This window comes from Zootoca vivipara, chromosome 12 (assembly GCF_963506605.1).
Source record: "Zootoca vivipara chromosome 12, rZooViv1.1, whole genome shotgun sequence".
In the NCBI taxonomy this organism is placed as follows: Eukaryota; Metazoa; Chordata; class Lepidosauria; order Squamata; family Lacertidae; genus Zootoca; species Zootoca vivipara.
Genome location: NC_083287.1, coordinates 41,036,014 through 41,059,469, shown reverse-complemented (window position 1 = coordinate 41,059,469; position 23,456 = coordinate 41,036,014). Strand labels below are relative to the sequence as shown.

General features: G+C 40.7%; 1 protein-coding gene across 1 annotated transcript in view; it reads right to left on the bottom strand.

The window, feature by feature from the left end:
- Positions 1 to 6: 6 nt before the first annotated feature.
- CCDC7 (coiled-coil domain containing 7) overlaps positions 7 to 23,456 on the bottom strand; it is a 168,184-nt gene continuing 144,734 nt past the window's right edge. The window contains exons 50-64 of the mRNA XM_060281028.1: positions 22,635 to 22,754; positions 21,779 to 21,880; positions 21,294 to 21,392; positions 18,603 to 18,713; positions 16,945 to 17,058; positions 14,369 to 14,641; positions 11,120 to 11,523; positions 8,594 to 8,705; positions 7,617 to 7,736; positions 6,892 to 7,035; positions 3,578 to 3,667; positions 3,180 to 3,190; positions 2,376 to 2,619; positions 1,256 to 1,302; positions 7 to 883 (exon numbers count right to left, since the gene is read on the bottom strand). Coding sequence (XP_060137011.1) covers positions 794 to 883; positions 1,256 to 1,302; positions 2,376 to 2,619; positions 3,180 to 3,190; positions 3,578 to 3,667; positions 6,892 to 7,035; positions 7,617 to 7,736; positions 8,594 to 8,705; positions 11,120 to 11,523; positions 14,369 to 14,641; positions 16,945 to 17,058; positions 18,603 to 18,713; positions 21,294 to 21,392; positions 21,779 to 21,880; positions 22,635 to 22,754 — 2,081 coding nt within the window. The 3' untranslated portion in view covers positions 7 to 793. The remainder of the gene's footprint in view (positions 884 to 1,255; positions 1,303 to 2,375; positions 2,620 to 3,179; positions 3,191 to 3,577; positions 3,668 to 6,891; positions 7,036 to 7,616; positions 7,737 to 8,593; positions 8,706 to 11,119; positions 11,524 to 14,368; positions 14,642 to 16,944; positions 17,059 to 18,602; positions 18,714 to 21,293; positions 21,393 to 21,778; positions 21,881 to 22,634; positions 22,755 to 23,456) is intronic.

Below are 23,456 nucleotides of genomic sequence, written 5' to 3'. Positions count from 1 at the left end.
AAATGAGCATTCAAATGCCAGGCAGTTAAGCATAGCCATTTGATGCAAAGGAAAAGCTGGGAGCATACTTAAGAGTGTAGTCCTGATTTTTCCTTTTAACTGTACCTTGAACTTTATCACATCTGACACCATATTTGATGTCAGGCCAGGGAAAGTTGGGTGTAGTATGCCCAAAATGGTCTGGCAGCCCTAATTAGGCCTATGCACCAGAGGTTTCCCACCACTGTTATGGGGTGGAGGAGAAGCTACCTTTATTTTTCAGGAACATAAAATCCAGTATTGCTGATGTTATCCTCCATACCCAAAGAACCAAGACTACTACTTAGCATACTTGAAACTGACTGATAACTAGGCTACCTAACCATGTATATAGTCTAAAGTTTTGCACTGTAGCTAACATGAATTACAGCAGTACTCACTACCTGTTGGTGTCGTGTAACTTCTAACATCTACCGTAGTTGTGTTTTGTTATCAATTCTAGGGCAAAGGATCTGGTTGGTTTCAAACATCTGATTACGGGGTTGGTTGTACCATAACTAAATAAAAATGTATGTAGCTTTGGTCACAAACAACCTAGTTATGATCTGTTAAACAATTTTTTAAAATTACTACTATTAGAGCTTTGGTGGTTCAGGTATCATATATTTTAACTGCCGTTCCAGTACAATTAAGTTCTCAGAACAAATTCATACAACAGCATAGGTTTTCATGTTTCCTTTTCACAGATCAGCAAAGATGAATTGTATAAGATGGCTGCATCACTGACTCAATATCTAAAAACACATTAATAAGGTCATTTATGTTTTGAACTTTGCCTTATGACTGGGAAGGTGGTGACTTTTTTGTAGGGGTTGCATCCTTTTCCAGAAATAGCAATTGGGTCCTAAAAAATGAAACACAATTATTCAGTGTACTTACAACTGAGTTAATCTACCTATATTTAAGATTACATTTTAGATTACTATATGCAAATCTCATTTTGCTATCTGTTGCCTGCTGCAGTTGTGAACTAAATGCTCTGCTGCGGTTGTGAACTGAATGCTCTGTTAACAGGATAACTCTAAAATATTTATGTTTCATCAGTTTCAGATTCATTGACGGCAGGCAGGGTCAGTCTGATGGTAAGGACTCCTCCTCTGGAGAGAAGATGAAAAGGCTCTAATGACCCAATAGGAGGAGTCATCCCTATCAAGGAATGTTGTCCGGCTTAATCTCACAAATGTTAAGTTTTCTAGGGTAAGCTGTAGTTATTTACCTCTTCTTGATCTTGATCTTGATCCTGAGTGACTGAAGGACCTCCCCCTATTAAAACAAAATCAAATCAAATCCATATTACTTTATCATACCATTTGAAAGTCTACCTGATATTTATTAATTTATCTGTATAGTTGAAAGGGTTACTTTTATAGTATTAAATTGACTTGCCATAATATTTATATTAAAATTAACATTTTCATATGTTGCCAATGCAGTGTCACTTGTCATCTATGTTCTGGTAACATCTAGGTTAGATTACTGCAATGTGTTATATATGGGGCCGCCTCTGAAGACAGATGAGAAACTTCCGCTGATGCAGAATTCAGTGGCCAGGTTGCTCACCAGGGCAAGGCAGGTTGAGTATATAGCACCAATCCTGGCCTGACTGCACTGGCTATCAATTAGTTTCTAAATTCAAAATGCTGGTTTTGACCTATAAAGTATTAAATGGCTCAGGACTGAAATTCCTCAAGGATCACCTGTCCTCATATGAACTGGCCTGGATCCTGCAATCTGTTCGTGTAATTAGGAGAAAAAGGTGAAATTGCACCAAGTGCTTTGGCCATGTATTGAACAGCCCATCCCCCATGTCTGCAAGTGGGTGGTTAGAGACAGTCCAAGCCTAAAGCATGCCTCATCCACCCTCCCTTTCTCTAAGGAATATATGTATGTGTAGTAGATTCAGCAGCAGTTTGGCAGGAGTGTGAGGTGGTCTAAGTCTAACAGGTTATGGGCCAACTGACTTACAAATCTAACAGGATCATCATCTAAGGCCCACCTGGTGCCTTCATTTTGCACAGGCAAAAACATTCCTCTTCTCCCAGGCCTTTGGCTAACTAAACACTCTATTGCCTTTTAAAGCAGGTGGAGGCATTGTTTCTGTTTCTTACTATGTTATGTATTTTGGTGTTTTTATATTGTAAACTGTCCTGCAAAGTGCGGTATAGAAATTGCAGCAGCCAGAAATTCCTTGCCTTTCAGTGGTATGAGGTTTCCATTCTGCCAACCCACAGAAAGACATTTTCTCCTCCCCTGACATTTTGTAGGAATTTTAGGAGATAACCTGCCCTCTTAAATCCAAAGTGAATATAGAACACTTTTCCACTGAGATTAGTTACCTTTCATCTCTGGCCCCAAAATCTTTCGTCTTAATAATGCAAGCTTTTGGAAGTAGTCTTTTTGTGGTAACTGCTTTGTTTCCCATCCTGCATAGGAAATATATAAAAACCTAATATAATACTGTGTTTTACTTAAAACACAATGTTGTTTTGAATACATTGTAACATGTCTTTGTAACTGATAATAATTATAATCACTTTTATGGAAACAGTTTATATAACAATACTTTACGTTTTTTGGTGACTACAGGGTGAGACTATGAATGCATAAATGTATAAAGTAGACTACAGAGACATAGTCTGCCATTCCCTAATAAATCTAAAGCTGCGGTTCCCAAAGTGGTGTACATGCCTCACAGGGGGGCAATTTGATTTTTAAGGGGGGCAATTTTGAAGCTTGTTTAGACCAAGCCTTTTAGGCTTCTTCCATGTAAATAGGAGTATACTTTTGAAATAATAAGAATTATATGTCGGGGGCGGGCATCAGGATTTTAGAGATGCTTAGGTGGAGCATGGCCAAAAAAAGTTGGGAACCACTGATCGAAAGCAAAGAGAACCTTCTTTATCGAGTCAAATGATTTCCCTCCCTTATTTGTTTCTGAGGCAGCGTGGGACAATAAATTTAACAGGGCAATTGGCTAACACGGTAACTTGCAGATTGGATTATTGCAAAGCACTCTACATGAGGTTGCCCTTGAATATGACTTGGAAACTTTAATTGGTCTAAAATGTAGCAGCAAAATTACTGACTGGTTTCATTTAGATCTCATATAGCCTCTGTATTAAAACAGCTGCATTGCTAACCAGCTTGTTTCCTGGGTTGATTTAAAGTGCTCACATTAGTGTTTAAAGCTCTAAATGACTCAGGCCCCAAATAGTAGTTGAAAGACTGCTTCTTTCCCTATAAACCTGTGTCTGGTACCTTAATTGTACAGCATGCCCATGGTACACTACTTTACCCTGGCTTTTGACACTTGAGGTGTATATTTTTAGCTAGGAATGCTAGGATTTTGTTCAGAGTTTTTATGAATTAAGTTCTGTTGTAATTGTTTGTATAACACCTTGAACTTGCCCTTCCTTTGGAACATTACTATCAAACATGGTTTTTACTAGAACAAATGCAACCTACAGTATGAATGAGGTACACTCCCCCCCAAAAAAAGTAGGATTTTTTTTTATATACAGCCAACTTCATAGGTTACCTGATTTTTGACCTGGTATAGTATAGTCCTGGAACCTAGCTGTCCCAGGTGGTGGGGAAAAAAATAATGGGATATTTCTGAACTTTTCAGCTGAAAATTAAAACACAAAACAGTTTGTATGAGAGACAGCACAATCCAATTATTCTAATGGAAAGCAAGCCTAAGAAAGTAAAAAATAATAATAGCTTTTTTAAATGAAAAAAATGTGTGATATCTAGCCATATATTCTGGTTTCCAGCTACAGCATTTCAGGTTTCCAGCTACAGTAATGCACAGCCATCTCCTGTTTTGGGAAGATAATTGTTATGTACTGAGCTGAATCCTAAAACAATAGGATTCAGAATCAGCAGTCTGATTGGTCCGCAGGAGCTACCCAATCCAACTCCAGGTGGAAGTGAATCCGCAACCTGATTGGCCTGCAGGAGCAGCCAATCAGGCGGCTGGCAGAAGTGAATCTGCAACCCGATTGGCCTGTAGGAGCAGCCAATCAGGCTGCAGGCAGAAGTCAATCCACAACCTGATTGGCCCACAGGTGTAGCCCTGAAGTAGCCAATCACGCAAGGCCCATTGTGTAAATAATGTATACATGTATAAGCAGATGGTTTTGGGAAAAGAGCCATTCTTCTTTTCTTCTCCTTGATGACTATGAGCTGAATAAAGAGCATGAAATTCACTCTCGACTCCGAGTATATTTCAATAATGTTTGTTGTTCTTATTGTTAAGAGGAAGATTATAGAAATTCAGCCCAAAGGTCTCCATTTGCACTCAATGGACCAGGAGAAAACAGGCAGGCAAAAGCCTTATGCCAAACCACACACTGTTTGCCACACTGTGGACTGGGAGTGGAGGAAAACAGCAGCTACACACACTCTCCTTGTCACAGCTGCCAACCAGGAGGATAAGGATGAGGGGCAGGCACTCTGTCTCCTCCAAAGCAAACCAGGAGGCAGTCAGGGCTCAATATCAAAGGCAAATAGAAGTAGTCAGGCAGGGACATAATAGGAACACTCACTCCGTTGCCGGTGTAAAAACAGCGAACCGGGAGGAGGTGGCCAAGCCGTTTTTAAATCAAGGCAGGAGAACGCAAACGCCACACCACCAGTCAAACAAGTAGCAGACAACCACACACACACACCAGAACAAAATAAATAAATACAGTTATGACCCTAGAGAAATGGCAGCAGCCATTGAGGCTGCTGAGGAAAAGAAAGAGTGCACTGAAAGAGGGCTGCCATGCCTGAATGGCCATTGGCACCATGACAAGGGCACCCGTTCTGGAAAATGTAGCTATAAGTACGGTAATATAAGTAAATAACTAAGGAATAAAAGAAGGGTGGCAAATAAGAACAACCAAACGTACAGAGCAACATAAATGGTTTTTTGTGGAAGAAACCACAACATGCGGACAAACAAAGAACTGTAAAACAAAAATGATGATAAGGAAAACCTAAAGAAAACAAGGGGGGTTCAGAAACTAGTAAAAAACTTAGCTGAGTCAGGAAAGCCAGGAGGAATGTACTGTCTGTGTCTAGACAGGAGGAAAAACTGAGAGAGTCCAGCCTACTTCCCACAAGTCTTTGCTCCTGTCTAGTTTCTCGCGACAGGGTGAACACCCGTTCCATTGGATACAACATCCCACAAACTAAAAAGGAAGTAGTGTTGGCAGAATGAAATTGTGTCTCATGTCCCCCACTTGTTATTCACATGAGTTTAATGCCCCAAAGATCTGCACCTCTGGCTCATCTCATTGCAGGTTTCTGGTCTTTCCATGAATGCTAGAAAGTGTGCCATCCTAGAACTTGTTCCTTGGGGAGATGGTGTCTCTCTGGCCCTGGCCCTTGCCTTCCCTATATGGAAAGGAGTGATTTGGACCAACTCTGAAACAGCCCTTCTATTCAGTGTTGCTGAGTCTTGTCTTTATTATGGTAGCAGAACTTGAGAAGGCTGCAGCAGGCCTGAGCATCTTGCCATACCCTGTTTCCCCTTTTTTAATACGTAGTCAGAAAGTAAGCCATGGCAGGGTTTTTAAGCATTTGAGAAATATAAGACATACCCCCAAAATAAGCCATACTTCCGCTCCGCGGAAACCAACCCCCACAGGCACTTCCACTCACAGAGTCACTCCATGCAGCTGGCACTGCAGGAGCGCGATCAGCTCTGAAGTGGCGCTCCAAGAGCTCCGCTTAACAGCTGATCGCGCTCCCGCCTTGCTGGCTGCATCCCCGCGCTCCGCCTTCTCGTCCATCGCCGCCCTGCCGCTTCTGTGCTTGTCGCCACCGCTGGGCTCACTGCTTCTTCCTTGCCTGGCCTGGCCAAGGAGCTTGGAGCGCCCTGCAGCGGCAGGCGGAGCGCCTGAGCCAGCGGCCTCTGCCTGGCCCGGCCTAGGATGCCTGCTGCCCCGCCACCCGGAACCAGTGGCTGCTGCAGCGCCGAGCACTCAAGAGAACCGAGCAGCGCCCTGAGCCAGCGCCCTGAGCTGTAAAAACTGTACCGGTAAAAAAATAAAATAAGACATCCCACCGAAAGTAAGCCACCCTGTGTTTTTTTGAGGAAAAAAAGTTATAAGACGGTGTCTTAAAAAAGGGGAAAGACGGTAGTTTGTCTTTCTGTAACTATGCTGTCACACACAGCCCAATCCATGTGTCTGCCCCAAGCCATGAAAATACAAAGCTTTCACTCAAAGCTGTGGATCAACAGTTGCCCCCTCCCTTCCCTATGTAAATGGCCTCTCATCCATGTTAAGGATGTGTTGGGCTGGTGAGGGATAAGAAGCATAGAAAAATCAAGCTCTTGGGAGCTTGAAAAGACTCTACTGCACACTAGGCAGATTCAGTCTGGAGAACAGGGTACCCCCCCACCCTTTCCCATGAAAAGCTGTTAAAATATACACCTGCTTACTGATCAAGAGGGAGGTACTGCTTACTGATCTAGAGGGAGGTATCATTATGATTATGAATGCACTGGGTGGTCTTTTAAAGTAAAGCATTCTAAGACAATATCCAAATGGTGATGGGAGGAATAAAATAGAGTGAGAAATCAAGACATTTTCATCTCTGTTTAAAAAATAACTTAGAAATGTTAAACGTCACATTGCAAGGAGATGCAAGGGTGGATTCAGGAAGACGACAGTTCAAATAATCAGAAAAAAGGTTACTTTGAAGTGATTTTTTTGGAAAAAATATGTGAATAATTTAAAATATTTGCACAGAAATTTGATCAAAAAATTCATGATAACAGCATGCTCACAGGGTAACTGGAAATGTAACAAGGAGTCTGAATGCCATATTTGTACAAACTATTAACCCATTCCTTACCAAGCGCATTGGCTTGACGTTGTTGTTGTAGCTGTTTTTGTTGTAATTGATAACTTGCAAGGTGTAATGCTTGTTGCAGATTTGTTCTATGGCCTGGAAGTAAATTCTGGTTATACTCTAATATTTCTTGCATTGCAGCCTCCACTGAAACAAAACAAATAGTTTACTTAATTCAAAAAACATTCTAAAAACATTTAATTTTTTCTGCATATCCACTATCCAAAACTCCAGGTGGGTAATCTCTGCTAACTGCTTTTAGGCTTTTAAATTTACCAATTTTGTGAAAAGTATTGAAATATTCAGCTTGTCTGATGATTAAATGCTTCTGGAAAGGGGGAAGGCTGAATTTCAAATTGTTCTAGTTGAGTCTGATAGGTTAAGGTGAGATCCAAACTTGAAAGCTAAAATTTTGGCATCATCAATCCAGGGCCTAGAGCAGCTTTGAAACTATGAAATGTGTGTCTTAAGCAATTCTGACTGAGAGGTCCCACCTCCAGAGTTGTAAAAATGTCTTCTCCTTTTAAATGTTTAAGCTTTGGTAGTGTGAGAAGGATGTTTGTCAAATTTTTCTTGCTAAATAATAAAATGCTTTAATCTACACTTGTCTGGCAGGTTGTGTGTTGACTCTGGTCTTAATACTCCATTGTTCTCTACCTAAATCAGGACCCCATATTTGACTCATTCATCAAGCCCATATCCCAACACATATACTAATCATTACTTACAAGCAAGTCTGTGTGAATTTGCATGAAGGTAAGTAGAACTATCCAATTGTGGCAAAGATACTTTGCTCTCTGGAAATTCTTCCAGAAGCCGTCCTTTTATTCCCAGTTCTATGTCCTTCTCTGCAAAGACAGACACAGAAAAGGGCTTATTAATATAAAGCCTAACAACTGACAATTCACAACCAATAAATGACAAAGAATACAAGATGCCAAGTAATTTGTTCTTGATCTATAAAATAAGGTTTACACTGCACAGTAATAGTTACAGGGAGGTAGCCGTGTTGGTCTGAGTAAAAATAAAAATAAATAAAATCCTTCAGTAGCACCTTAAAGACCAACTAAGTTTTTATTTTGGTATGAGCTTTCGTGTGGATGCACACTTCATCAGATACCACACGAAAGCTCATACCAAAAGAAAAACTTAGTTGGCCTTTAAGGTGCTACTGAAGGAATTTTTTTACTGCACAGTAATGTTTGCATGACTAATGGATATGTTATTTCATATTTTATTGTATACCGGTATTTGTTCTCTGTCAAAATATGTGGTCCTTCGGCAGCACTGTTAATGATTTACCTTGGATATAGTTACTGTAAGTTACCCACAGTGCTGTCAGTACCAAATCCCCACCAGGTGATATCAGGACTATGTGCCTTCTATGTGCTTGAGATTCTGTTGCCTGGAGTAAGCACCATGTGCATGCATAATTTTAGCAGCAGGATTTTCTTATACCTATTGATCTTGTGCATGTTGTGGAAGGGACTGCACATGGTGCTTTATCTAAAAGGTTCAACCACCACCCATCAGATTCAAAAATTCCTCACCCCAATATTATCCTAATGATATAAATGTTTTAAAGGGTAGAGTTAATACATTGTCATAATAAAGGCTATGGTTAAATGTGCATTACCTCCTTAAAGTTGATTTTCAACAGTGTCCCATTTCACATGGGAACATGCTAAGCATGTATAAGACTTACTTAGAAGTTGGTCTTGCTCCTCCTGGACTTTCGTATCGTATCCTGCATATACTGTTTTGCTGCTAGGCTTGATTCTGTTAGCCACTATATGTTCCCATTGCGCAATGGGGGAGAAAAATATTCATACACAAAGTTAACTGTTGATACAAATAAGTTTTCTCCAGGATCTATTATACACCCATACATGAAAAATGATTTTCTAGAACAGTCAGCTGGATCCTTATAGGTAAGCTGTCCTTTGACTTATTTATAGTACCAGTCCAAAGTACCGTAACTGAGTTGTAACCCATAGCTCAGTGTAATTTTCAGGCGTGTAAACAAAAAGCAGTGAAGACTGTTCTGCTCCCTCAGGCAATCATCCAGCTGAAACCTTTCAAAGCAGCAGATGCCAAACAGAGCCTTAACTAATGGAACTGCATTAAAAATAGAAAATTGCTCATGTAATTTGAAAAACCAATATGATAGCAGAGGGAATCTCTCCAATGAACTATATTCACAAAGGATCTACCAGCCTACAAATATTAAACAAACATATCTTCAAATCTTCTTCCTCAGTTCAGTCTCTGTTATCTCTCTACCTGTATAGGCTTTCATTCTTGGGTCCACAGGTGGGGGTTGGAATTACATTATACAATAACCCAAAGGACAAATTATAAGTAAGGCTCTTCTCTAGATTATCCACTGTAACAAGATTATTGGAATATATCAAAGCAATATAGCCAGTTAAAGAGGAGACTGAAAAGAGATATGATAGCCATCCTCAAATATCTAAAGTGCTGTCATATGGCAGATGGAGCAAGCATGTTTTCTCCTGCTCTGGAGCACAAGTCCGGAATCAATGGATTCAAGTTACAAGAAAGGAAATTCTGACTAAACGTAAGGAGCAACAACAATTTTGCTGCTCAATTAACTACAATCTCCACCAGAGGGTTTACTCTCCTAGACATCTGAATGATTTCTACTATCATGATATGGACACTTTGAATAATCTGTTTAGGATGAATTGGTCTACTGCACCATATCAAGTTTGTGGCCAAGACGATAGATAGTCTACACTGTTCATAATGCTGATAGAAGGATAATTTTTCCCTAGAGAAGAGAACATGGGATAGATTGCTCCATGTCTGCAAAATGGTCATTCTGAACTGAACCACTACAGCAGCCATTGTCTCTTCTTATTATCTCTACCAGGTTCCTCCCCCTTTGATAGCTTTCTCGACTAGATCCATCTGGTCTCCTATCTGACATTTAGTGGTGTGACATAGCTGCCAGTGACCTCAATAACTGCGATTCTCCATGGTATCTGTCCACACAGTGGCTTGAAGAGGCCTGAGAAGGAGGAAGGCAAAAATCCCACCTCTTAAGGCACAAGTACCTCTCCTTTGTGTGTGAGAATGGTAAACATCAATATCTTTGGCTACATTCTAGAAATTTCTGAAGCTACTGTAGCTGTGCCCAAGCATGGATTTCATAAGTGTGAGTTCAGAGTGAACAGGCATATTACAAACATACACTCTGTTTTATGAACCTAAATGTCCAGCTTCAATCAAACTAATCACTAACTGAAAGATAAAAACAAAAACAACAAAAATCCTTGACTGCAGCCTTGCAATTTCATATTATATTATACAATACACTTTTAATCACTTTCAGCAAGGTCATGCTAATTTTCTGAATATGTTATATTTTTAATGTGTAAATAAACTTTCCACATTTATTTTCTCCATTCATGTCAAAATAGACATTAAAGGCAACACAATATTTATACATAGCAAATAAAGCAAACTTAAAAACACACCCAGTAATGCATTCTGTCTAATGTATATTTTAAATGGACAATTAGAACCAAATGAAGCAAGAAATTTGATGATGCATTCCCTGTCGCATTATTAATCTTTCAACCTGCCTTCAATGTTTCAATTTGTGAGTATAATATCACCACAAACAACATTCTCCTTATTCTTTTGTTGCAACTGCATCATATCCCACCCTTTTGTGAAATGTAACATTTTGCCAAGCCCCTGCTGTTATAAAGAGGCAACTGTGTGCAAAGCAAAACACGCTGCTGAGGAATTGCCCGAGGCAGCAACTGTTGCTAAGGTGCCAGTGATGGAAGAGGACAGTTAAGAAGGCCAATGGTTGCATGATAGAGAAACTGTTGGCACTTCAAGGATCCAAAATAATCAATAAAACAAAAACAAAAATCCCTTGCCTGCAGTCAATTAGAGGAAACAAGGAAATGAGAAGGGAAAGCAAAAGCAAAACGGAAAGAAGCAGGAGTGTGTGTGTGTGTGTGTGTGTGTGTTTGTTTGTTTAACCTTAGCGGAGGAAAGAAAATAAAGGAGCAAAGTTTGAAAATGGACATACACACAATACTAGACAGTGAAAGTATATAGGAGGGAACAGTAAAAAGGTACAGTGGTACCTCGGTTTACAAACACAATTGGTTCCGGAAGTCTGTACTTCACCTGAAGCATACTTAACCTGAAGCAAACTTTCCCATTGAAAGTAATGGAAAGTGGATTAATCCGTTCCAGACAGGTCCGCGGAGTACTTAAACTGAAAATACTCAAACCGGGGCGTACTTAAACCGAGGTATGACTGTAGAAATAAAGTGTTGTTGAAGATAAAAACACTTAGCTGAGAGAAGATTAGAGTCCCCAGGGTTCTTTGCTCTCCTGCCACCGTCACGTGACAAGGGTCATAACCCAACCCATTCAGGTCCTCAGCAACCATATCAAATAATGCACAGTATAAGGGGCATCCTTGGAAGCACACACGATACTTTAGATAACACGTTTTGTACTTACCAGGTACTTTACTTATGTGTATCTGCAGCCCTGAAAGTTGTGGTCTCAATTCCTGCTGATCTGATGGCTCAGGTAAACTAATTTTCCGTTTGCCAGTTGTTCGTAAAACGCTTTTCGGTACTGAGAGAGATTATTTACATGTTATGGAGAGAATAAAATGAAATAGGTCCAATATACAATTCCTGTCCCCCTAAAAAAACACAACCATGTTGCATAACTTGAAGTCCCTTGCAGCAGTTGAATATTCCATTTGTAGATTAACTCTGCTGTGGAGAATTTAAATACTTGATATCATAGCAATACAGATTCATAATGGTGGGAGCCATTGTGGCCACAGGATACCACACTGAAGTTTACATCTTGGATGTGGGCTGCTGCATGTGACCTCCAGTTGCTTCATTGTAGCACTGAAAAGATTAATTGATCCCCCATCCAATCCCCAGGACCTTGAATCCTTCCCAAAAGAAAAGACAAAGTAAATAAGATGCTGAAAATGAAAGAGTTGAGAGGCAGGAAGAAGTCACTACCGGTAGTGGTGTTCAATCAAGATAGACCCATTAAACCTTGACTAAAAACAGCTAGCCACTTACTAACTCTCTACTATTATATTTCAACATTTTTTATTTTGTTCTTCCTTTTGCTACAATAGAATATACATCTGCTTCATCAATGCAAAGTATAAAATAAACCTGTGGCTGAGGAAGTAGAGAAAGGGAGGCTTTCCTGTAAATTCCTGTTCATTGTGACTCCTGGAGCACATTCCAGAACCTTCAGGATAGTATTTCCCTGTGGACAGCAGGCAGGATCCAAAAATGTGGATCATCTTCCCAATCTGGGAAGGGCTACCAGAATAGAACTACAAAAGCAGCCATAATATATATTTTAAAAAACAACAACCCCGAAGGAGAGGCCATAACTGAAGCACAAAACTGAACAGCTGAAGAAACAGGAGGCAGATGATGAAACAAGCCAGAAAGAAAACTCTCCCAGGAATCCCACCCTACTTCATAGAAATGTATACAGAGGCATAAACCTGAGGAGGAAAACCATAGTCTGCTGGAGTACACAGTAGTGGGTGGAATGCCCTCCAAGATAAAATGGTAACAGGAATTCATGGTAAAAAAAACCTTTCATTTCTCCTTTGGTTCCCAGAGGACATTCCAGAACCTTTTAGATGTGTATATGAGGAGCGCTCATTAAAGATTTCCCCTGACGTCCTTCTCTACGTAGCTACCAGCAAGATTCACACACTTCCCCCTTTGCTTTATGCAGCTGTGGAGACCTTGTCTGTAGAAGTCGGCAGGTTGCGTCAGAAGCCACAACCTGACCTCAGAAATCAGCATTTCATTGTCTGGAAAATGCTTGGCCTTCAAAAATAACTTCATGGTTGGAAAGAGGTGGAAGTCCAATGGTGTGAGGTCAGGAGAATAAGGGGAGTGAGGAAGGATTTCATAGCCACAGGACCGTGCTTCCGTCTGAGCAACATGCGAGTTGTGAACCGGGTCGTTATCCTACAGGAGGTGGACACCTTTGGTCAGCATACAATGCCTCTCGATTTTGATGGCCTTCCGCAATTTCTGCAGCAGTGAAGCATAGTATGTCCCGGTAATTGTGGCACCCTTTACCAGGAAATCCATCATCACTAGTCCACGGTGGTCCCAAAAGACCATGAGCATGACCTTACCCGCTGACAGTTGGACACGTGCCTTCTTTGGAGGTGGTGAGACTGAGTGCTTCCCTTGCTTGGACTGGGATTTAGTCTCTGGGTCATAATGATGGACCCATGTTTCGTCCCGAGTAATTAGTCTGGTGAAGAAGTCAACATGGGTTTCGTGAAACATGGCCAAAAGAGCCTGTGAGCATGTGACTCATTCCTGCTTCTGGAAAGGCGTCAGCAGCCGGGAATCCACAGTGCGGACACCTTTCCCATGTGTAAATTGGTCATGGATTATTTTTTTCTACAGAGCTCACACTGATCTTGACATCTGCAGCTAGTTGGCAAACGGTTATGTGGTGATCCTCCAAAATGATGGCCTCCACTTGCCAGATGGGTGTCTTCATCAATGGCAGACTGTGGTTGCCCAGGAATGGGAGCCATTTCCACTGAAGGCCAACAACACTTGAGCTGATGATGCCAGTGCTTGACTACGCCATATGATGGGGCATCCTCCCCATAAGTCCCTTTCATCTCATCGAATATCTCCCGTGGTGTGCACCCTTTCAAATACAGGAACCTGATGACCACTCTGCATTCAACTGGTTCCATTATCAGACATTACTCCACGTTAGCACCTGTAGCAGAGGAACTGTTAGGAGTTCAGAGCTACAAATTACCACGTTATCTGTGGTGAGATGTATCATTATACATGTGCAATTTCATCCTCCTATGATAACCGGAAGTGGGTAAGGGGAAATCTTTAATGAGCGACCCTCGTAAATGTATGTAAACACTCTACATAATTTTTCTACTCAAGTCAGCATCCACAGATGAGAACACTTGAATTTAACCATGCTTAGGAAACATATGTAAAGATAAGTTTACAGTTCCCCAAGTTCACTGTGGTTCACAGCCATGAGCAGTTGGGCAGTATGCACAAGCAAGAGGCTTGCTGCAACTCATTCTTGTAGTTAAGTATTTCTATTTATTTGTTTATAAAATATATACTGCTATATCATAAAAAGAAAAAAATACCAAAGTTGTTTATAGCAATAATACATAAAGCATAATAAAAATCATATAACAAAGTTAACAGCAGACAATTAACCATTGTGGAAAGCTATAACTGGTAGAGCAGAAATTTTTCAGCAGGCATTTTAGAGCTGACATAGATGGTTTCCTGTTGTAATTGAACCAACTCCCTGGTGACTGTGGGACATTGTTTAACCATGTTTTATAGTTTTTTCTATTGGTTGACAAAAGCAGTGCTATTTTTTCTATTAAAAGAAGTGCTTTCCTTGTTCTCTTATAAAGGCAATGGCGCACACCTGGGAGGGGTCAGAACTGGGAGGGGCCAGAAGGGTTCTGGTGAGTTCCAGCTGGAAAAAAGCCATGGACAAAAGACTGTGTAATTCACAATTTTTTGAGCAAAAGATGTGTCTGCTATATAATTTGCCTTTACTCTGCACTCACGCTCAAATCTAGGTTTTTCTAATTTATCTACTTGAAGAGCAGATTGAAGATCTCTTATATTTGCCTCCAATTTTGCAGCCAAAGCCCTTCTTTTTAACGTTTTCTCATCTATAAGATAAAACAAAATATATATATTTAATCACAGGAATTATATAGGATCACAGGGGCTAATCTATATTTCAGAGTCTCTGAAAGCCACAGCCAGAAGTACTAAAGTAAATTGCAATTGCACAAAACAAAAAAAGTGTACAAAAAGTTTTGAAAATTTTCTGAATGTGGAACCAGTACATGTCAAACACATTCTGCATGCAATTCCAACAGATAAAGAATGTTAGATTTCTTACATAGCTGACTCTCAACTTATGCACATTAAACTTGTGTGAATTCAGCTTTGTGCTTGACTGGGGAAAAGGGGGTGGGTGGGTATTGCAGGGAAAACATCAGCAATCCCACCCTTCATTGGACTCACCTTGGGAGTGTTCAGAGGTGCAGAGAGTGTTCAGAAATGCAGTTAGAGAGTGTACAGACTAAGTAATGCAGTCATCAGGCACCAGTAAATGCTGCACTGTGCTTTTTACAAGCCGTTTTCTGGTGTTTAAAGGGCTGTTTTGATTATATATTATTTTGGCTTTACATGCTATCCCTAGAACATAACCTGCACAAAAGATGAGAGTTGACTGGACCATAAAACCTATTCACTAGCTCTATCTTTATATATAAAAATGTAAACGGGCCATGTGGGTGTGTCTCCACTTTTCTCCAAAACCGCCTGACCGATTACGTTCAAATTTTGACACAACGTTCCAAGCAAATATGAGAGTGACCCCATGTTTGCGTAGACAGATGTCACACCTGGGTCACGTAAAAGCACAAAAACCACGTGTTCCAGAACTCACAGACGAAAGTGCATGCTGGGTGCACAGGAGAGGTTGCAAAACAGTGCCCTCTAGTGACGACTACACTGGTACTGCACCTAGGAAAGATTCCCTCTCCACAGCATCTTGGCTTGGCTTTCCAGACTGGGCCGAGTGGAGGTGGGGGCTCGCCTGGGTGGGGGATGGGGGGATGGGGGGGAGGAGGGGGGATAGGTCATCGGTCAGGACAGGGTGGGGACAACCACAGGGATGAGCTGGGGGTGGGGGGAAGAGGAGATGGGATAGCTCATGGTCGGGACAGGGTGGGGGAATCACAGGGATGACCCTGTGTAAACAGAACACACGTAAAACATTTCAACAAAATGAAGGGGGACTCTGAAGGTGAGGGGAGTCTGAAGAGGGACTCTGAGGGTCTATTTAACAGACTGAGCCACAGCAACGCATGGTCGGGCTAGCTAGTTATTCATAAAAGTAGAAAACTGCAAAGAATCTCTGGGTTGCTAGCTTCCAGTACAGACGTACCTCAGCTCCCAAATGCCTTGGGAGTCAAACGTTCCAGCTCCCGAACGATCGAAAACCGGAAGCGAGTGTTCCGGTTTTCTAACGTTCTTTTGGGAGCCAAACATCTGACGGGGCCTCCGCGGCTTCCAATTGGCTGTAGGAGCTTCCTGCAGCCAATCAGAAGCTGCTCTTTGGTTTCCAAATGTTTCGGAAGTCAAACGGACTTACAGAACGGATTCCGTTTGACTTCCACGGTACAACTGTATTTTCTTCAAAAGCCAAATTAGACATGATGACAACGTAATCTGGTTTGGAATATAAATTTGTTCAGCTCAAAATGCTCAGATGTAATAAGAACCAAGCATTAGTTCCTTGATAAAGCAGCAATTTGTCTCACCATGATTTTTGGTTGCACAATGATGCAGTAGGTCATGCCAAATGCCACAAACCAACAAAAGAAGACAGCTAGGGTGTTGCTGCATCCGTGTCCTCACCACCACCCCCAAGTATCTGTCACCTGAAATGGATGTCTTATTCTGCCTAATAATACATCTGGTTCTGAGACTGACTACCAATGAATTCCATGGGCTAAAGTAAATGCAGTATGTAACTTGAGAGGAGGGCTATTGGTGCTAATGCTTCCTGCAAAAGGGACTTCACCCTTGCTGATCGTAATGAAAGTTTGCTGCTTGTTACATATTAATAATCAGGAGCTCAGGAGCTATAGGTGAATATATTTATTCATTCTTTCCTCCATCCTTTAAAACTATCTAAGCTCTAAGCCAGTGATCTTTACCACATTTTGTGGAACATGCTGGTATTAACAACCCTTTTCTGGAGTTTTTGTTCTGCAAAGTATACACAATGTACTATAATATTACAATATATTACAAGTCTTATTCCTGTGACTGCTCCTCATTCAGAAAAAAACCCAGTTATATCCTTGGGTCAAACAATTCTGTATAAGTTATTGGATTTTGTTAAACAAGACCATCAGATATGTTAATCCTACTTTATTATTATCTTCCCACTCACCCTCATGTTGTGTACTTAAAGAAGCAACATCTGAAGGCAGGAATTCTATTGGAACTTCTTCAAAATATCTGTCCACAATTTTTTTTTCTTCTGCTAGCTTATCCAATTCTTCATCTAAAAAAAATAATTTGAATTTATTCCTGGATAGCCTGTTAGAACATGTTGCTGATAACACCAGGGTTGCAGGTTCGATCCCCAGATGAGACAGCTGCATATTCCTGCATTGCAGGGGGTTGGACTAGATGATCCTCAGGTACATTCCAACTCTAACCATTCTATGATTCTGTGATTTTAAGTTTAGAAAACTTCTGAGCAGTCTACTTTTCAGTTTTTATTGAAAAATTTATTACTTTATGGACTTACCTAGTCTCAGATAACCTTAAGAGGCAAGGTGGGTAATAAATAAATAATAACAACTTATTAATTGTACCTAGCTCAAATTTCACTCAGGTGTACAGAAAAGATATACAGGTGTACAATAAAGTACCAACACACACAAACTTGAGTAACCCAATAAATCATACCCAAGTCCCATGCATCCTTTAAGTGGGATTGGGATGATTGAAACTCCAGTCATGGGTTCCTGACTATGGATTTTGTTTGGGGTTTTTTGTTTTTACAGACTAACTCAACTTCCTTTACCTTTTGTGTGTCTTGAAGAACACCAAATATAACTGTCAGGAAGAAGGGTGCCTAAGTGAAGGGTTTCTAAGGCTCTCCTAGCTATAATACCACCCCCTCTGCTTTTATCATTCATATACATGCCTAAGCACAGAACTATGTGCCTGCATCTTCCTTAACTAGCACAAAACAAATTCCCCCGCCCCACCCTGCTCCAGCTACCTGGGCATTGGACTTTCCCCTAAAACCACACACAAATACTTTAAAGCAAAAATAAATATTTGAAATAAGAACACAAAAAGGATCCTAAAACCCAATAGGATGTAAGTTAACAAATAAAACAAACCAGCAATTTAAGAGCATATGGAGTACAGAAGATAACACACACATTAAAAAAGAACTTTCTTACCTAGCCTCACCAAATACCTGCTCACCAGCCTGAACCCCCCCCCCCAAGCAAAAGCTAGTTTGCACACCTTCGTTGTAACAGCAGGTTAAAATAAAACTAGAAGAACAGCAGAAATACAGTAAGGTATATGTTTTCAGAGCAGTGAAACAGAACGTGCCACCCCTGCCTTTGGCCTTGTCTCAAAGTCAAAGTGCCTAGGAAATGGCACTGACATGGTGGTAGTGAACATTTTTTAAAAAAATTAAGAGGGGGCAGAGGGAAAGGAGGAGAATGGAGGCAGCAGAGGAAAGAGGAAGAAAGCAGCACTGCTCCCACAATGAGGCGGCTTGGATGTGGTCATGTGATAGTAGAGTGGCCTATTGGTCCTGAGAGCCCTCTGAAGGCTGACATCACAGCTGGGATCTCGTAGCGATAAGGTTTTTAATAAATAACAACAACAGCAGCAGCAACAACAACAACAAGAACAACAACTTTTTTATTATTTAGAATGAAATTTGGTCAATATCATGGAAGGACTGCAAAAGCTATTTGAGGCCCAAATGCAACCCATGGACCATGAGTTAGCCTGCCCTAGTCTATCTGTTCAGAAAACTCAAAGAAACACAAAACGTTTGACTACAATACTTACCAGACACGCTACCTTGCCGAATAATGCCTTGCAGATCTTTGATACTTGATTGCAAATATGAGAACAAACCTTTTCCAGCTAATTCTTTGGGTGTTTTGACTTTTCTGGTGGCTTCAAAAATAAAAGCAAACCTTTACTGAAAAATAAAAGTTAACTTCACATGAGGCATGAGCCCTGGGCTCCTTTGGGGAGGAAGAGTGGGATATAAAATAAACAAATATTAATCATAAATAAATAAAACTTTGTGCCAGTGCCATCCCATCCAAAAGCATAAGGCACTGCCATAGAGGCACTCCATGTGATGAGAAAGTAGTACATGTTTACCAGTGACAGAGCTTCTCCACTCTCAATTATCCAAAGGTTCCCTCCTCTCTTAAACAATTCTGACTTTTCTCACATGCTGTGCCATATGTCTGGAATTGCCTCCCAGAACCAATCTTTTGACCTAAAATCTATCCTCAACTGCCACTGTTTCCATGAGGTTGCCCTAGTTCACATACCATGCTGTAACTAAGACTAATTACATGTAACTACTATAATCACACATTCTTCCCATGTTTCTCCCATCTCCACTCCCTCCCCCTTTCTTCATTTGTCTCCCATGTTGAATTTTAGATTGTGATGCCATTGTGGTAGGCATGTGACCTTTTGTACTCTGTAAAACACCTTCAGCATTGATGGTGTTTTGTATACAATAACAACTTATCACCATCATCTGTTGACATTTCCCTGTGATAGATGTAATATGTGGACTGGGCATTTGAAAAAAGATAAAAGAATGAAGAGGTTTTGAATGTCAGGAAGGATATAGCTTTTGGGGGAAGGCACAGTACTTTTGTGTAAGGTAAGTATTTTTTATTTAGCAGCTCTGAAGTGACCTCCCCAATACTCAAACCTGGGCAGTGTGCATGGAGGTCCTAGGCTGCCCAGATGACAAAACCTTCCTCTCAGCCTCACTGATGTGGTCTAAAGGAAAGCAGAGCAATATGTTTGGCACCAGCTGGGCACCAGGAGCTGCCAGAAGAAGGCATACAAGGTACCGTCCACTAACTTAGGGACTACACTCCTGATTTGTGTAAGATTTTACTGCTTAGCTGTTTCTTCTCCCAAAGATATCCTGCAAGGCAGTAGAGGTTTAGGATTAGAGTTTTCCTTCTCCTAGATAGGCTACTTTCCCAAGTTGATGAGCCCCACCTGCTCCTCACTTCCCTCTACAGCAGGCATCCCCAAACTTTGGCCCTCCAGATGTTTTGGACTACAATTCTCATCATCCCTGACCACTGGTCCTGTTAGCTAGGGATCATGGGAGTTGCAGGCAAAAACATCTGGAGGGCCGCAGTTTGGGGATGCCTGCTCTACAGCTTGTGCAAGAACTGCTTTCTTGACTGTTGTATCCATGATTGGTCTCATCTACTCAATCCACCAGAGCCTGCCTTCACATGCATGGGAAGTCCCTAACTCAACTACTCGCATCTGGTTTAGCCAGCCAGTCAAAGCCCTTCCCAGAGTGTGGCTGCCATTGCATGCTGACAGCTTCTATGAGCCACAGGTGAGAGCTGAGGTGGTCAAACTACCCCAGAAGGAGCATGATGACTCCCCCACCAAAGGTACTAGCCCTCCACCAACACCCCATACACCCTGGTTTACAGTATAAAACCACAAAAATGCAAACCAAACAATACCCCCCCACACGTTTAAAAGCCACAGGTAGTTTAATTTGCCCAAAGGCCTGGGAGAATAGGAGTGCTTTCACCTGGCACCTATTAACTAACAGAAGTTATTATGAATGTGTGCATTCCATCAGATAAGTCAGCACACGGAGGTGTAAGAGAGAATGCTGGAGAGAGTTGCTTCAAAGGAATTCCAAGATACAGTTACTACCGTATGAGGAGCTATGGGTTGGGGCTTCCCTATGGCAGGGAAGAGGTAGTAGGCAGCTGGAAGTATGGTAAAGAAGGAAAGAAAAACTATCAGGTAATAGTGATTAGTAAATCATGCTAGTTCACCTTCTATCACAATATATTTACATGTTATATCTGCAAGTTGGTAGCAGGAAATTAAAAAAGGCAGTGCCCCAAAGTTGCAGACACGTGTAGTTGTGTTGAACATTCTCAGGGCTTCTTTCAGTTATAACTCATTGGAACTCAGTTCCAGCACCTCTCAGATGGGTGCCATTGTCATTATAATAGAACAAGGGATGTGTTCATGGTGAGTTCCAGAACCTCTTTTTCTAGAAAAATAGCACTGAGCATTTTTAGTACAGTTACAGTAAACTAGGTAGGAAAGGGGATGGAAAAGAAGGATTACAACAGGAATGAGAAAACCTGTGGCCCTCCAAATGTGGTAGGATTATATCTCCCATCAGCCCTAATCAGCATAGCCAATTGTCATGGATGATGGTGAAGCAAGCTTACAAGAAGCAGAATATGATTGGCTTACAAGAAGCAGAATATGATTGACCGGGGGTGGATCTACACACAGGAAAAAACACTATAAATAAGTAAAAAAATTAAATCGTTATAACAAAAGAAAAATACCCTTTGGCGTCATCTGGTGTTGCATGCTTATAATGTATTTAAAATGCTGTTTCTTGACTAATGTAGCCAAGTCCCAGGTGAACAAAAATACTCAACAGGAATTAATTTTAAGACATTAAAATTGCCAATAACCAATAATCATATTTGTACTTACGTTCAGGTATATACCCTTCTGGATACTCTTTTAGAAACTGTTTTTCCCATTTACTAATCAATTTCTTTTTTTGTTCTTTTAGTTTGTACATTTTTTTTCCTACCAAAAGAAAATAGATGTTAATGAACTAAATGAAGAAAAAAATGTCTTTAAAGTTGTTTTGTTATATACAGGGCCGTCTTAAGCAGATCTGGCGCCCTGGTGCGACAGATCCCTCCGGCGCCCCCCCCCCGCCCTGTTTCCCAGAGTGGCGGGCGGGCGCAGCTGCGTGGCACCCCCCTGGTGCCCTGGCGCCCTGCGCCACCCAACCTGGCCGTAGAGCCAGCCCTGGTTATAAATAATAGTGGTTTTTGCATTTATCTACTAAGGAAATTATATTGTGTTCTTTATAGACCAGTTGTTGTTTTTTAAAAAGGCAAACCTCAGCCTAAATCCAGTTTGGAATACATGCTACTGTATATACAAGGTGATAATTCTTTACTCACTTATATTATCCAGTTGAAAGCTTGAAAAAACTCCTAAATTTTGCATCTCATCCAGTTTTGATTCTAGATTGGAAAGTTCTATGAGATCACTTATATTTCTCTCTAGGAAATGTAAAAATGGTTATATTCAACAACAGAAAGCAATATTTATTAATATTTATTATTTTCTTTAAAACTGGAATCATCTAACATTGAGATTCTGTAGTAAAGGGAATTCTGAAATAGCAGGTGGAATAAAGCAGCAGGTCCTATTTGGCATTTTTCAGAGCTACAGTGGTACCTCGGGTTACAAACACCTTGGGTTACAGACTCTGCTAACCCGGAAGTAGTACTTTGGGTTAAGAACTTTACCTCAGGATGCGAACAGAAAACGTGCGGAGGCAGCGTGGCAGCAGCGGGAGGCCACATTGGCTAAAGTGGTACCTCAGGTTAAGAACGGTTTCAGGTTAAGAACGGACCTCCAGAATGAATTAAGTTCATAACCAGAGGTACCACTGTATAGAAAAGAACAGCAGAAAATGCAACCTGTAATCCTTTCCATTGGTCTTCCATGAGAGCAGGATTGTGTTCTCATTGTGAGGATAGAGATATTTATTTATTCATTTATTTATATATTTCATAAAGAATTACACCCTGCTTGCTTGTTAAAAAAAAAACCTCAAAGTGTTTTACAAAAGATATAAAACAGTAAAATCAAGAGACAATAGCATTTACTAGCATTTACTGTCAATAAACATTATCCTCAGAAAAGGTATTGTAAAACAAAATGCTTTAGGTTGGAAGCAAACTGCAATCAGAAGTTATTGTGACAGTGTCTCTGAAGCACCATTTCCATGGAATTTTGTTTTGGACTTACCATCAGGTCTTGTCCTTGCTTTTTGGTCTAAACTAAGTGCTTCTTCCATATTTTGAAGAATTGCCTCAAAACTAGAAACCAAACGGTTTCTTTTCTCACGTATCACCTGTATTTTCTTCTCTGGATAAAAGATACGTTACTAATTACATTTTTAGAACTGTTCTCTATCAAAACTAAAAAAAAACTGTGCTGTTACAGAGGGCACATTGCATTGAAGGAGACTAAATTTAAATACCATGTGCCCAGATAGCTGCAAAACAGCCACAATGTACTAATTCATTTTAGTATCTAATAGAAGAGGTGGACAGAAATCATTAGTACCCAAGTGACAGATTGGCAAAGATTTTATGCATCAAAAGCAATTGGATGCAGTAAATATATATGAGCTGCTTGAAGACACAGGCTAGAGTGCTGTCTAAACCTCTAAAGGTTGTGCAGTGTTGTCCTGTACATGCTATATGTGAGACTTTATGAAGAGTATGTAGAAAAATCAATAAAAATGTAACAAAATACAATTTAAAATATCATAATCTTGATTTGTTCCATTTATGACAGTGGGCGATGAAGTATTCAGATTGGGCTGTTCCTCTTGCACGAGACTATGGCAGGAGCAAAGAACTGTGGGAGGTAGATGTTCCACAATTTTTATGTGTTATCTGCCAAGGTTAAAACAAAACACTCCTTGCTCCAAGGTTAAAACAAAACACTCCTTCTCCTTGCTACAGGTCTTTCGCTATTCTGTGTTCAGTTGCTTTACTTCTATTTTTTTACTTAGTTCCCTAGTTTCGGTGGTTGGGTTATCATTTTCTTTAGTGATTTTTG